This window comes from Astyanax mexicanus, chromosome 6 (assembly GCF_023375975.1).
Source record: "Astyanax mexicanus isolate ESR-SI-001 chromosome 6, AstMex3_surface, whole genome shotgun sequence".
NCBI classification, from domain to species: Eukaryota; Metazoa; Chordata; class Actinopteri; order Characiformes; family Acestrorhamphidae; genus Astyanax; species Astyanax mexicanus.
Genome location: NC_064413.1, coordinates 16,822,126 through 16,837,994, shown reverse-complemented (window position 1 = coordinate 16,837,994; position 15,869 = coordinate 16,822,126). Strand labels below are relative to the sequence as shown.

Sequence of the window (15,869 nt, the reverse complement as noted above, 5' to 3'; positions counted from 1 at the left end):
CACTGCAGAGTGAGTGCAAATTGAATGGGTTGATATGGAGTAATTGAGCAAAATCACATTTTATAAATGTCATGCTGAAAAGGATCAAATATATTTTTTTCTTAACACAGAACACCATTAAATGTTTCAGAACCACCGGCACCTTTTTTTCCAAGTTTTTCCAATAAAGTTGAGAGATAAGCCTTTTAAAAAATGTTTTCTGGCCGCAACTCCAGCTTCAGCTTACCAACCAATCAACACACATTAGCAGTACCTAGCTCTCTATTGGCAAAAACCTGTTTGCTATTTTCTAAGATTAATTGAGTATTCCGGACAAGTATGTAGGCTCTTTATTGTCTTAAGCTTTAAACTGTTTGGCTCCTTTCACCAACATTTATTGGGGGTTCATTGAGGTAATTTTTTATATAACGATGACAAGACATAGGAAGTGTCCAGTCACCCTTCCAATTTCGAGGGCATGAATGTTCCCAAACCAAGCGGGATCTACAGCATACCAGTCACTGAACCTCACTATACTAATCTCTTTTTGGTCTTGCTTTGACCACTTTCTACATTTACCTTTTCTGAGCTGCTACACTGTTTATTCTTACATATTGTAGTGACGAATCACATTCAGTTTATTTTTATTTTCAATTACCAATACATCTAAATGTACATATTACTTAATTTAATTAATTAGTCAATGCTCCCACAGAAAGTCTTACTAGTTAAGCATTGTGGATGTTTTTTTCATGCGTCACTTGGTACAATTGTCTGGAAACTTCTGCACTCTTGATGTTATGGTGTTAGTAGTTGTATTACACAAAAGCTCTATGATAGAAATCGATGAGAACTTCCAATCTTAAACTTACTTATGTATTGGTAATGTTGGACGTTCAGCCCAAATGCTATAATTTAGCTGATCTGATCAGACCATGTGATCTATATTTTGCAAGCCACATCACCCTGCATTTACACTGGAGTCCTTTGTCTCGACCAAAAAAAAAAAAGGCACAAAAAAATGTATTGCTTCAACGGAACGAAAAAAATATTTATTAAATGTGTGTTTGTATTAAATATGTATTTGTTAACTAAATAAATTGATTTAGTTAATAAGACTTGGTGAAAGAACCCAAAAGTTCAGAGAGCAGAAGCCTGAGGACTTTGGACCACCTTGTTTGTAATAGGTCCAAATGAAAGCTAGAAGCCAATTGGGTTAGAATGCCGCTTCACTGCGTTAGAAATCAATATAAATTTCGAGTTAAAATTTTTGAGAACATTTCAACTCTTGTCGCTTTGCCGCTTGTCGCCTCTTGCGTGTCGCGGCGTTAAATCACACCCTGCCCTAAGAAATGAATGTTTGCCTGTCACATTGTCGCTTTCCACTGTGAACGCAGGCTTGGGTCACATACAGGACTTCTGCAGTTCTTATTTAAATGCTAGATGTAAAAACAGATGTTCATGCATGGCTAAGTCCCACTGAGGCCAGTGAAAAATGATTAAAATCGGATTTTGTGTCTATTTTACCTGACAGCGAGGATATGCATAGGCTGGGAGCGTCGCAGTCTCTGATGCGGGGAGGTGGGGTGGCTGTGTGTATGGCTGTGAGAGTGTGTGTGTTCGCTGGACCGGTGTGGTTGGCCATTCTGAAGTAGGGGGGCAGCCTCAGCGTGCACACTGTAAGTGGAGTAAAGACTCTCAAATGAAGAGTTCATGTCATTCACCAGCGCCTCCAGATCCACGTCATCCTCTGAGAGAGAGAAAGAGAGAAAAAGAGAGAGAACAGAAGAGACAAAATACTTTATTCACACTCTCAACAAAAAAGAAAACTATAGAAATTAAATTGCTTTGCTAGATTTGTAACAATGACAAACATTTTTGGTGCTACAAAGGTCCAAAGAACCTTTAAAACAGACAAAGAACCATTCTAACAGTTTTAAAAAGCAAGGACCAATCAGTGACCACTATTAGAATACTCATACAAGGCAACAAACAGTATGAACTCTAGGTAAATAAGGCTGCACTTCAGGATCTTACCACTAGAGGTAGACAAAGACTAGAAGTCTTCCATTTATGAGGAGCGCAGCTCATAACACAGGTGCTCAACTCCCAAAGAAAATCCAGTGATTTTTGACCAGCTACAACATACACACACCTAAATACCACTAAAGTTTAAGCAAATATTACAAAGGCCACCCATAGCTTTATGAAGTGTTGAGTGATCTGGATAGGCTAAAGTGTCAAGCTTTCAGACCTTTGAATACAGCCCAGGTTTGGACTCTTAATAATATATTTGAGCAGAATAATCTAATCAGGATGATAAAATGTGTGTATATTTTGGGATAATTTGTGATGTTTCTTTATTGCATGATCTTGAATTTTACTTATTGTTTTAATCAAACTGTGGACATAACAAGGTGTTCTCTGTTCTCATATACTCTTAAGATTTTAACAGAAACTAAGAGAAAAAAGTTAAATACTACTTAAACCTGCGGACAGATTCATTGTCAGAAATGCCTCAACAAGCAGTGGATCTGAGCAGCCCTCATCTCAGCGGGATGTGTTTATCCTCCATTCTTAGATCGCTGGGAGCTTTAAATGCTCCTGTTCATTTTGTCTGGGATGGGCAGAGGTGCGTTAGAAGAAGAGGATAATGAGAATGGATAATGTGAATGGGTATTTTGGGTGCACTGGGCCTAAAGGCTATTGACCTGCTCTCATCTCTGAGAGTGACCTGCCGCACCACAGACCTCTTCCTGAAAATGTGTCAGCTAACTACATCACTGCTGACTAATCCTGCAGTATTAATAGAGCCAAGTAAGCCCCTTCTCCGCTTACAGATCCTCGAGAGTTAAAGACAAACACACTCAGACTACAGAACAAGTTCAGAAGAAACACTAACTTCAACACAAACATGAACATGGTGGCGGGAACAGATAGTAACATGAAAATCCAAAAATTCTTAACTTTAACTAAAGGGCATTGCTCTGTAGCAGCAGAACTAACGGGTTCTTTGAGTCTTATTTGTGCATTAATAACACACAATTCTGAATCATGTCACAATAAAAAATAAATAGGGTGAAATAAATGAGATTTCATGAAGGAGGAATTGTAATTGTTAATCATTAGGTTATGACTCCCTCCACCCCTACTAATGCTCCAAAACTAGGAGGGTGAAGGGTAGCACATGCTTCCTCTAACACGTGAGGTCAGCTAGCACCACTTTTTAAACTGCATCACTGGGTAGCCAAATCTCTGAGGAAAATGCTGTGCCTTAACTCTGACATATCAGCTAAAAGAGGCCTGTTCTCAACATCATCATATTGGGAGTAAAAGAGCAATGCTAATTGTGCTCTCAGACTCCCACTGCTGATGGCAAGCGGCATGACTTAAACCCATGATTCTGGGGATGTAATGACAGTGCACATGGAGCAAAGCCAGAACATTGTGTAAAAAATGTTGATTATTTTATAATAAATGTATATCTCCACAGTCTAAGACATAAATTACTTGATTACTGATCAGGCAGTTAACATTTTAAACATAGTCACTGGATGTGAGAAAACAGTGAGAGAAGAGCCAATAGGTAATAGACAGATAACTGTATCATTTCCAAAAACAATAAAAGGCTCACAGTCACCAGTGGCGATCACGTACCATCTGTGGCTAAAGGAACGACAAACCATAACATGGTGTTGTGTTCCAAAGATCTGCCTGTTCTTGTAGATAATGTGTTGGTTGTGGGAAAATGTGCAAACTTTGAAAAATTGAGCGATCATGAAGAGACAAACAACTGGATCTGAGCTTTTCCTAAACAATAAAGAGCTTTTACTATGTTTAGTCAACAGAGGTAAGTACCTACAGACAGTGGTGCAAAGGACCACAAACCACATTCCAGCAACAGGGTGCTGGGCATCTAAGGCTCACTGATGGGCATCGGCAACAAAGTTTTACTGTTTGGACAGAAGGTTGACTCTGGCACAATTCACAGAAATCTTAAAAAGATGCATACAGAAGGGTACGGTCATCTGTTCATTGCGCATTCTGGTCTGCATACCGGTGTCCCACCCATTAGAGGGACAACGTTAGCCTCCTAAATGCATACATTGGAAATGCAATTGCCAGAACTATAGACCTTGGAGCAAGAAGACGATTACTAGAAGATTATGTCATAGAAATGCTTAAGTATCTTTGTACCTATTACCTGAAAAAAAGTGATGGCACCAGGATGCACTATGGGAAGAAGATGAACCAATGAAAAAAGTGTGATTTCTCTGGTCAATACTCTGTTGGAGAGCCTTAGTGTGGGATTTCAGGTGTTAACTCTTTCATTGCAGTGTTGTTTTCAAATGTCAGTAGCCCAGCCACACTGCACTATTGGCCTGGCTCAATCTAAATGCAACTGAGCATCTGTGGCATGCACTTTAACAACAGGCCTAATTTATGGCAGCTCCACCGTGCAGGAAATGCAAGATACCAAAGGGCACCCTTATAGTGGTCATGTGGAATTGTAGAATTCAGTGCAAAAAATGCTAGTCATTTATTCCACTGATTAATGATAACATAATAATGCATTTACAAGTTATTTTTAAACAGTAATTATTTTTCAATTACTAAGAATAGCCAGACACTGCAAATGGAACACCCTTGTTTAAAAGTACCCTAAATAAATAAACAATATAAAAAATAAAGGAGTCAAAATACCAGCTCATTTCACATTACTGGACTCATATTACTACTACTAAAAACAAAATGGGCAATAAAGAGGTCCAAAAAAAAATGATTGATGCCATGTCCATATATTGCAAAATTACTCTAGTGTTTCAAGTCAAAGATTACTGCCAAGGCGGCAGCATGGGAAAAGTCAGTAGCAAAATTTTTGATAGAAATTATGATGAATACAAATGTTATACAGCCCAATCCAATTTTCCCATTAAATCTGAGTTTTTTTTGTTAGGTAATTCACAGTACCTTTTAAATGGCTAATGCACAAGCACAAAGAAGCCATTCTTCACAAACACCAAACATGTCCTGGTTGTCCTGATTGGAATGTTATAGAAAATACAAAGAACAAGTGATTTTCAACAGAACTACTTTTTCAAGTCCCACCATTATATAGTGTGAATGTGTGCTATAGAAATAGTTCTGAGTGTGTTGCCCTATACATTTACAGTATCTCACAAAAGTCAGTACATCCCTCATATTTTTGAGAACACTCAAATTGTGCCCAATTAGCCATTTTCCATCCCTGGTATCATGTAACTCCTTAGTGTTACAAAGTCTGAAGTATGAATGGGGAACATGCCTGTTAAATTTGGTATTATTGCTCTCAAACTCTCTTATAATGGTCACTAGAATGTCAACATGCCACCTCATGGCAAAGAGCTCTCTGAAAACAGGATCTGAAAAACAGAATTGTTGCGCCACATAAAGATGGCCTAGGTTATAAGAAGATTGGCAACATCCTGAAAATTAGGTCATCACCTTGCTGCATGATAAATTATCTCCTGGTCAGTTTAGTTGAATCTTTATCTTGATAGACAAAATATTTCTGTAAACTTCATTAAACATCAATTAAAATTACCAAGCAAATCATGACACTACATCCACTGTGTTTCACAGATAAGCTGGTATGTTTAAGATCATGAGCAGATTCTTTATTTCTCTAATCTTTAGCTTTTCCATCACATTGGAAAACATTTATTTTTGTCCTATCAGTCCATAATCAGTTAATATGCTTTTCTCTGTACTTCTGCCTAGGTCTTCCTATTCTTCTTGCTGATTAGTGGTTTCCATCTTCTAGTGAAGCCTCTGTATTATTGTTCATGAACTATTCTGTGAACAGTTGATTGTGATATATTCACTTCTGCCCTTTAGAGGTTGTTTTAGTTGTTTTAGAGAACTTCTTTACAGAACTCACAATGTTTTTTTCATCAACTGCTATGGTTTCCCTTAGTCCACCTGTTTAACATCTGTTACTTAGTACACCAGTGACGACTTTCTTCTTCAGAACATTTTACACGGTTGTACTGGCTAAGAACAATACTTAAGCAATGGCTCTTATTGATTTTGCATCTTTTCTCAGCTTCACAGTTGCATATTCACCTAGTGCCCATTTAAGGTCTACTACTGACATAAAGAAAGACACTTCACAACCTGGGCATGTCAGGCACTTTGGGGAAATAAACATATATTTCTGCCTATAAACAATGCATTGGGCTTGTACTGCTCTCACATAAATTTACCGTCTCTGAAATAGTAAATTAACTACTCCACAAAGGCACAAGGGAGGGATTGTTCCCCACATCAGAGAAGTGAGATTTTTGGGATAGGGATAGAAACTCCCTACCTGACTGTTTAACCAATTTTAACATTTATGTACCTCTAAGGAGTAATGATCACTGAAAAGTAGGTGCAAGAGAAACAGAATAACAGCAGCTAAAGAAGCAACAGAAACATGGCGGAAGAAGAAGCTGAGGCAAAAGAAGCAAAACAAGTTGAAGCAAGACAATTTAAATGAAACAGAGGAGGCCAAGGCAACAAAAGCAAAAGATGCAGAAGCAGAAGAAGTTGAGGTAAAAGAAGTAGAAAATGTTGAAGCAACAGAAGTAAAAAACAAAGACACTACATGAGGCAACAGGAGCAGCTGAAACAGAACAGAAGAATAATAAGAAGAAGCTAAAAAAGTCAAAGCAACATAAGCAGAAGAAGCAGAAACATAAGTAGAAGCAACAGAAGCATAAGATGCAACTGACAAAGAAGCAGATGAAGCAATTAGTACTACACAATTCTACAAAATAATAGCAGCACCTGAAACAGTTCTCATTACTAGAACATATGAACCTGAGAATTTGGGAACTAGTGGCCAAGAGTGAAGGTAAGGCATATGAAGTGTCTGACTTCATGTACATCATGTCGAGGACACTATGTACTGAAAATGAAAACACTTCACTTAAGGACAAGTCTAAACCAAACCAGATTCAAAATGTCCTGGTGTAATGCTTCCCTGTAGAGGAAGCAGCTGTTAAACTGATCCCCATGTATAGTCACATGTATCACCCAGTCTGTATGGCTAAAGGCCTCACAAAAATAACTTTATTCACTATTCCAATGCAGGTTTCCATAACAGCACCCTTCATTCCAGACCAAATCACCAGTGATGCCTGTGTACTATGTACAGTTCTTTGCCCGTTAAAGGTGTATGAATCCAAAACTATTCACAAAAGCTGATTACATGGTTCCTTAAGATTTAAAGGCAAAAGATGCTCAATTCTAAAAGGTACCCGTTATGTCATCCAATAGCAATTAGTTTTCCAGATCCCAGAAATACATTTTCACTGGTTTTACAAATATAGCATTGTAATAGCTATGTAGCAATGTTTTTTTTGCTGTGATTAGTTGGTTTCTGGACAGCAAAGAAAACTCAAAATTTAAATAATATAAAACATATACTTTTGAAATGGAAATTCAGCTGGAAATTTTTTTTCATTATAACATTTGGAAATCAAAGTCAAACTGATTGGATTTTTGCGATAACGATATTTTGACGATATTTTCCAAAAAATACAAAACTATTCTAAAAAAAAGTATTCAATTGAACATGTAAGGTTCAAAATATGGTAAAAAACAGGAAATTTTAGGTGCTTTTCAGATTTTCTATTTCTATTTTTTATTTTTAGATCCATAAAATGATATATTTATGTGGATGAAGTGTTTTAGTAGCTCTATATTCTGCTATTAGAAGTTTTAAAATCACCATGTAAAATTATAAACTGCTCCCTAGATATGATAGAGATCTGAACCTGGGATGGTCCTTTCTTTCTGAAAAGGACTGGAAACTTTAGAAGAATAAAAACTATTAATTTTATAACTTATTTCGCAATAAAGAAGGTCTCTCAGCCTGTTCTCTCCCTATAGAATAGACCCGCTGGAGCAGATTTTCCAGAGGGAGGGGGGAGCGCTCTCAGAGTGTCCGGTTTCAGAGCGGGCTTCACCTCTGTCCCACATAACTCGCCACCTGATTGGCTGACAGAATGTAGGGGGGCAGAGGGGGGCTCTCAGTCTGCCCAACTACCATGGTAACACGCATGCGCAGTTTGATCGCTCCAGAACAAAGGGAAAGTCTCAGAACACAGCGCTGGAGTTTCCAATAGTTTTAATCTGCGTCGGATTTATAAGAGCGCTTCTCAGACATAAATGGGGATTATTGGGGACTGGATTGATGGATTTTCTGATGGTTGGGTGGATTTTGAAGCCAGTGCGCTCAGGTAGGTGCTGATTCGCTCTGTTTGGGTACCCCGGGCGGATCAAAGAGCGTGTTTTTATCACAAACCGGACCGTCTAGCGCACGCTTTCAGCTCTAAAACGAAATACAGCTAAATGTGACTGAAAAGTAGAGATTCTTAGCTTTAAAATGGCATATTGGGTGTCTATATTGAGCCTATACTTACTCAAACACAGCCAGATATGAATTATGATATTTTTCTGGCCCGCCGGCGGGACAGGGCGTGTTAATACTAGAGACCTGCGCGGGACAGCATTTCCAGTCCTGCTCCCGCAAAAAAATATGATTTTCAGTCCCACTCCCGCCCGCAATTGCCGCATGATTCCGACGTTCGCGTTACTGCTCAAGGCAGTTCTTGTCATTGGCTTGAGGAATTAAAAGTGATGTACTTAGCTGAACACATCACTAAGCTAGCTGCAATGACAAAATAATCAAATAAACAGAAATATTTAACCAAAATAACAAATAAATTCTTACACAAAACAAACTAAAAAGTAAACAATTAGAACTAAAAAAAATAAGTAACTAAACAAAATCCACCTACAGACCCAAACAAATAAACGCCACAATAAAGCAAACACAACTGAAAGCAAACACAACTGAAAGCAAACAGGGCCTGCAGGCCAAGACACAAGACACAGGCCAAGGCCCTCTCTTTAAGGAAAATAAATGAATAATAAATCGCAAAAACAAATAAAATTAGAAAACAAACAAACTAAACTAAACCCAAAATACTAACGAAACTATAATCTAACGAATTGCAAAAGATGAAAAATAAAAACGTCACACAAAAGTAGGAAAACAATAAATAAGTAAATAATAAAGTAAGTAAACTGCGTCTGGACGACACCAAATACAATAAATCACCCAGAAACAAAGAAATAAACAAACAACAATGTAACGACTGGCAAAGCACCAGCTTAACCAGAACCAGCACAACGAAAGGAAGAGCAGCTAAGGTTAGCTTTCCGAGACTTTCCGTCTGCCTCACCCGCCCGCAATGAGCTTTCAAAATTTGCCCTGCGCTGCACTACTATGCATTGGGTCCAGCGGGTGCAGGTCTCTACTTTATACACAACGCACTCTGAGTTTAGTTAATCAGTTGTTTTTACTTACATTATGTATATGTATAAATATATAAATAACAGCCTTAAAATACGATGCAGTTTATTAATTTTTGCCGATTTAAAAAAAAAAACAAAAAAAAACTCGATATTACAAAATTACACATCGTCAAATCAACATTCACGATAATTTCGCAAACGATACATATCGCCCACAACTAACACACACACATATATATATATATATATATATATATATATACACAGCTCAGCACCCAGAAGCCAAACAACCAGACCAAACTTAGTTACCTTTGGTTCAATATTAATCCTTCAACAGAAATTGTATCCACACAGGAAAACTTTTACCAGTTAAACTGCTGAAATAAGAATTCAACCAGCACATCTTTGGCTTCTATGACCTAATTGTCATTATTACAAATATTGTTTGTATGCCAAATATATCAATAAAGTGGCAATGGCAATATATATTTTATCTTCCACACCAATAACAATAACATTGTATTGCACAACCAAAACTAAGTTAAATGTATCTCTGTTAATCCAAAAATCCAAAATCACCTGTAACAATAAACAATGAAAAGATAAAATGCTTAGGATTCAGTAACACAATTTTTCTCTTCTAATTTTTTTTTGCAAACCTATTTCTCAATTTCTCTGCCTTTGAAGTCAGCTGACCCTGTGGACAAAATGCACAGGTTTTGAAGGGAACAGAAAAATTCAAGCAGCATGTTTACACCTTTCTGTACTAGACCTCAATTAGCATGCAAATAGAGACAAAGGGGGTTATGGGAGTGGAGGCTGCAGGGGCTGGGGCATCCTGCCGAGAATTCTGTTTTGGGGTGGGTGTCGGACGGGGGTGGTGCACTCTAAAACAAGGCCTGTGGAAGCAGGCATAAAAAGGAAGCATTGGAGCCTTTCTTTCTAGCCAGATACAAGCTGTACTGTACAGCATAGAGCTAAAGGGCTGAAGACAATGCAGAGGGAGTGCCATCAAATAGCTGGTGGGGGTGAAAGAGAAAGAGAGACAGTGAAGGGGGGGTGAGACAGGAAGAGAACAAGGGAATATAACTTTGCAATTTAAGAGACACTGCTTGTGGAATATGCACACACTGCAAAAATGAAAGAAACAAAGAGCCAGCAAGCAAAAGCAAAAAAGAAAAGAAAAAGAATCAAGCGAAGCGTAATCAACTAAAGAGAACTGGGCTGTGGTAGTATGCTGTTTGAAGGAGGGTTGGTGTAAATGCCACCTAACAGGATGTGGAATTGGGTAACTGTGTTCTCTGGTATGCCAATTCTTAAGTTTTAATAAACATTTACAAACACATAAAAAGTTGGAGAAGTTTGGATAATCCACACTTCTGATGCTCGAAACATATTGTTGATTTTGTGCATGAAGAGGTCTCAAGCCAGGCTTTTGTCTCAGTTTGTTTTGTGCACACTCGCTAATTCCCTTCTAAGACTGTAGCGAGGGCTTGACTCAATTGACTATTTCATTGTTTGCTTTTCTCTTCCTGTGAAGCCTGGCCAAGCAGGGATCATGGCCAATGGAGAACACTGGTGAGAGCTCAGGCACTTGTAGTTTTGTCAGCAAAACATGTGGAACATCCAGGGCTTCAGTCTTGATTTTGAAGTTTAAAAACTCTGTTAAGAGTAACTAATCTTTCTGACTAATGATTGCTGAGACAGTATCTACATATGTACCAGTATACAATGATAAGGATAGAAGCAGTGGAGAGATGAGCCATATTCCTGTAGCATTTATTGTCTCTAAATGCTACATTACAAAAACTTGTTTATAGAATTAATTTGTTGTAAATACACTGCTGTGTATCTTAAGATACATATTTGCCTTTAATTGTATTATAAAAACATTCAAATCTACATCAAATTCTCTGAACAACAAATACTTGATTTGTGATTAATAGAAAAATGTCAAGTTTACCATTAACAACATTACATATAAAAACTTGATCGAACGTCTGCACAATTTACAATAGAGATGAATCAGCTAATTTTGATTCACCTTCGATTTAAAATATGAGATCAGCTGAATATCCTGAGAGCTGGTTAGATCCCTATTCCCTAATTCCCTATTAAAACCAAGTTAGAAATCTGCTCTGAGTGCTGAATGTTTTTACCTAATGAACAGGTGTCCCCAGTACTTTTGTTCATATAGTGCAATAAAACAGTAAATCATACTATCAGGTGTTGAGCATAACATAACCTGCACAAGTTGCACAAGAAGCACATATGGTCCAATGTTTACATAGCTTCGTTTGTCATCTTATCCTGCATTATTTCAAAACTGAATAGTTAGCTAGTAGGCTTAACATCATTGTGCAGGTTGTGTTCCAGCAAAGTGAGGATAAAATTACACCCATTTACAAAATAAAGCCTCATAACTTATGATTAAATGGTCCAAGTAGTACCTCAATAGCCAACACTGAGCATGGTCTGGATGTTGCTCATGTGTGGCATGTAACTTGACTAACACGAGCAGAACAACGCATCCATTAGTTCTATGTAAACATACATGAGTTCCATATTTAGATGAAGTGCTTCTTATAGGAGTTCTATCAGAATTGAATAACGATTCGGGTCATTTGCTGAAATTGCCTCTTTTTCTGGCCTTGTTCCAACTGTAAAATAACTACACTTAACTTACCACAGCAACAAATGCATTTTCAAATGTGGTCACTATTATTGTACTTATGTACTGTATGTATTAGTCGAAAGAGGCAAATAAAATCTTTGACATGAAAATGAAATAAATACACATTTTAATAGTCAGGGCTTTACTGTATACATTTAACTCTTCAGTGGCAGGAAACACACATCAGGGGGAGTGAGCACATACCCAGATTAATAGCAGCCACCTAAATTGGCTTATGCTCCTTGCTTAAAGCAAAACTGTTTTTTTTTCTTTTATTACTTTCAGTCAGTGTACTGCATCTCTTTTATTAGCAAATGCTGTGCAGAGTGTGTCCTATAGTGGTGGCTCAAACACCAAATTAAACTGTCTGACTGTACAGTTAACAAAAGTGTCAACTGTCTATTTCTGTGAGTTAAAAAATATATATATATTACTTCACACAATACTGTGTACTGTAAAGTCCCATTACAACATTACTGGTTTATATTCAGCCCTGTGAAAAATGTAGAAAAATGTACTGTATTTATTGATGTGGTAGCAGCAACTGGGCGCGGCATAGGCTGTGCCTCCCACGATGATTCAATATTGAGGTTTCATCTTAAACCTCCCATTTACATACATGTACAATAAAACCAACGAGGGGTCTTTATGGTAAATAATAAAATCAGGAATCACAGAAAGTTTGTTCTATGCTGTCTGAGTGGTACCAAGTTCTGACAGTGGAGCTGGAACCAACAACACTAATGAACATCGACAGGACCGCTGAAGTGCACTAACCTTGGTGGTTTGGAGAGTTCCGATTGGCTGCCTGCTGAAAACTTGACCCAATTAGTTCTGCTGGTCTGTGATTGGCAGTTCGGTCTACATTGTCCTGCTGAGACAAAAGCCAAAAGAGTACAGCAATTACTTGATCATAATCATGGAATAACGTGGAAAATTCTATATAAAGCTCTGGTAATACAAGCACTCACAAACTTTTAATACAGAGCGCATTTGTCCTTAGATGGTTGAGTATCCATGCCAGTTGCCAGACACTGGGTAAAGATGCCCCCTCTTCATAAACTTTAATTATCACTGCTGAAAGGCATCTGTACTCTGTGGTTGGGTACAAGCATTCATAGTTTCATGTGCAGTGCATATATGCTACCAGGATTTCTCTCTCTTTTCTCTATGCAAATCTTTACGTCCTCCCAGCACTGCCTGTAAAAATTGCCAGTACATCTGAAGAGATAAAGAAGGTAGAAGAGGGAGGGTATTCCTGCCATCATGGCCGCAGTTTGCCCTGCTATTTCTGGGGTGGGTCACAGCACGTTTTCAGGCTAGCTAAAAGACAAAAGGCTGTGGTGCACAATTGCGTCTGCGCCGAGTGCTTGGCTGAGATCAGTCCGTTGCGCGTCTCTCTCATGACTGACGGCGCGTTCAGCTGGAAGATGCTCTGTCTTTTTTTTCTGGCCGTTTGTAAACAAACGAGAACAGAACGCTCAATTCAATTACCCTGTGCAATCTGCGGCACTCCTCTCGCACCAGAGAACGTTCCAGTTTCTTGGACACAGTACAAAGGATCTGCAAGCAGCAGAGTAGGATATCTCAGGCAGTGGTGCTGACTGGGGCCTTCACAGCAGGAGCTGGGAACAGAATGTCCTGTGGCTCTTGTGTTTGGAGATGGTGTTCTGGGGCCGACCGCAGAGGCTAGGAGACGCTCTCTAATGTGGCCACGAGAGCAGCTCCAGAAGAGTTTTAGAATTAGAGTGCGCCACTTGTTTTCTTTCCTGATGCCAGAGTGCAAAGTTTATGGGCGTCACGCGCACACAAACACTACAGTGGTGCTGAATGGAAAGACAATGTGATGCGAGAGGAACCACGACATTTGAAAAAATCAAAGCAGTTAATTTCATTGAAAGAACAGATCAGCCATTGCGTTTAATTAGATACCCTCGATCTGCTCGATCTGTTTGCTTATAAGATGTAAAAATGTGCAAGGTCCTTGGGCATAACTCCAATGTTTTTAAAGCCTTGATCAGCATACCAGGAATCAGTGTTTCAGGTGCTTTAAACACCCCAGTCTCTCTCCAGGTCTACTCAACAGTAAGTGTGACAATACTCTCGTTAGATCAGCACCACAGACAATAACAACAGGAAAGCACATGCCTATTGTGACTATGCATAAAAACAAGTACATCGAAATAATACAAAAAATTACAATACAGAGTTTCTATTACCGACATTTCAAAGTGCTGGCCCACTGCAAAATAGTAGTTAAAACGAGGGACACAGACATAGCACAGACCTTTTTATTTAATCATTTAAAGCGAGACCCCAATTTTTGCGCAATATTTTTTTTAAGGATTTTTTTTCCATTTATTTATGTATGTATGTAAGTATCATAATCACATATTTAGAAATTTCTATTTTTTTTTGCAAGATCGGGGTTTAATATATGTTTGTGACTTAATGTACTGTTAGAAGCACATGCAATTTAAAACATTAAGGCTTTAAATAAAGGCTTTGAATAGTATAGTGATATAATGTACCAAAACATTGCACAATATATGAGGAAATCAGACTTTATTAGCAGAAAATCAGGTAAAGAATGTAAACAATAGACCTTAAAAAAGAAAGGCCAACAACATTAACACTGCCTCAAAACTAAATATTTAAAATAGTTCCATTAACTCTTTAAACAAATCTAAAATACTCAAGCTATTAGAGGCATTGAAGTATTTAAGTAGCCACAATTCCCTTGGTTCTCTGGTCAGCAAATACATTCAGTTCAGTGTGCATTATTATTATCCTTTAAGCTCTTTAAGATTTAAGTTTGCATCTTGTATCCAGTGAATAATTGCGAAAGCTTTGGTTGTTTGCTTTTTATTTTCTATTTTACTCAGAGAAAAAACTCATACAGTTAAGAACAGCAGAGGAGCTCCTCAGAAAAAGTGTTCTCAATTCTCTCCAGGCAGGACAGAGCAAGATGAGCACTTGACTCCACAGAGCTGAGCTACCGTCAAGCCTGTGTGTTAGTTTGTTATGCTTACTGGCTGCTGGCGTTATCTAGCGAGCTGTACCAGTATGTTTCTTTGGCTGTGCTGTTCTACGCAGTGCACTGTAGTGTCTCTAGCGGTATGGGGAAATTAAAAACGGAATACTGACGCAACCGCACTAATTCAGGTCTTGCATTTCGTGTACATTTCAGGTCAAAGGACATAGATTATTGATTTTGCAATATTGTTTTGGTTTATACTTAAAACAATACTCTGAGTACTATAATGATGCAATATGCAAATGATTCCTTTACCCATTGTTTATTATGATATGCACTAAGCAACCCAAAATGACCATACAGTTCCAGATGGTTGCAGTGCAATAAAAATCAATTATTTAGTCTACATTATGCATAAAGGCTATGCATTAGGCCAAATCTAGCCAGTTTTACCTGACTGCTCTTTATACTATTCATGAAAGATACACCCAAATCTCAGATTACATTTTATTTTTCTAATTGAAATACAGAGATACAGTAAACCATTTGCCTTTATACATAAATGGGTTTACTGAACAAACTCCTACAAAGCTACGATGCTGGACCCAGACAGACACAGACTGTCCTGAAAGCCTGACCTACAGAGAATGTAAATGTATAAGCATGCATGCGGGGGGCACCAGCAGACAGGGCTAAAAACCCAGCAAGTCAAGTGTGACTGATCTATTCACATTCCACCCAAACTCACGGCAGGACCAGCCTACTTGAACTCCATTCTGTCTAAATGCATCCAGCTAAAGCCCAGGGAGCTACTCTGGCCCACAATTATGTGCGACAGAAGGTAAGTGTAAATGCAAAAATGTAATTATTGTTTTCAGCCTGATACTTTAT

General features: G+C 38.2%; 1 protein-coding gene across 3 annotated transcripts in view; it reads right to left on the bottom strand.

The window, feature by feature from the left end:
- grb10b (growth factor receptor-bound protein 10b) overlaps window positions 1-15,869 on the bottom strand; it is an 87,632-nt gene that overhangs the window by 39,592 nt on the left and 32,171 nt on the right. For 2 of the 3 annotated variants that reach the window (XM_007232038.4, XM_007232037.4), the window contains exons 3-4: window positions 12,779-12,875; window positions 1,507-1,729 (exon numbers count right to left, since the gene is read on the bottom strand). In XM_007232038.4, the coding sequence (XP_007232100.1) occupies window positions 1,507-1,729; window positions 12,779-12,875 (320 nt within the window). The remainder of the gene's footprint in view (window positions 1-1,506; window positions 1,730-12,778; window positions 12,876-15,869) is intronic. The other variant, XM_049479956.1, reaches the window with a different exon arrangement.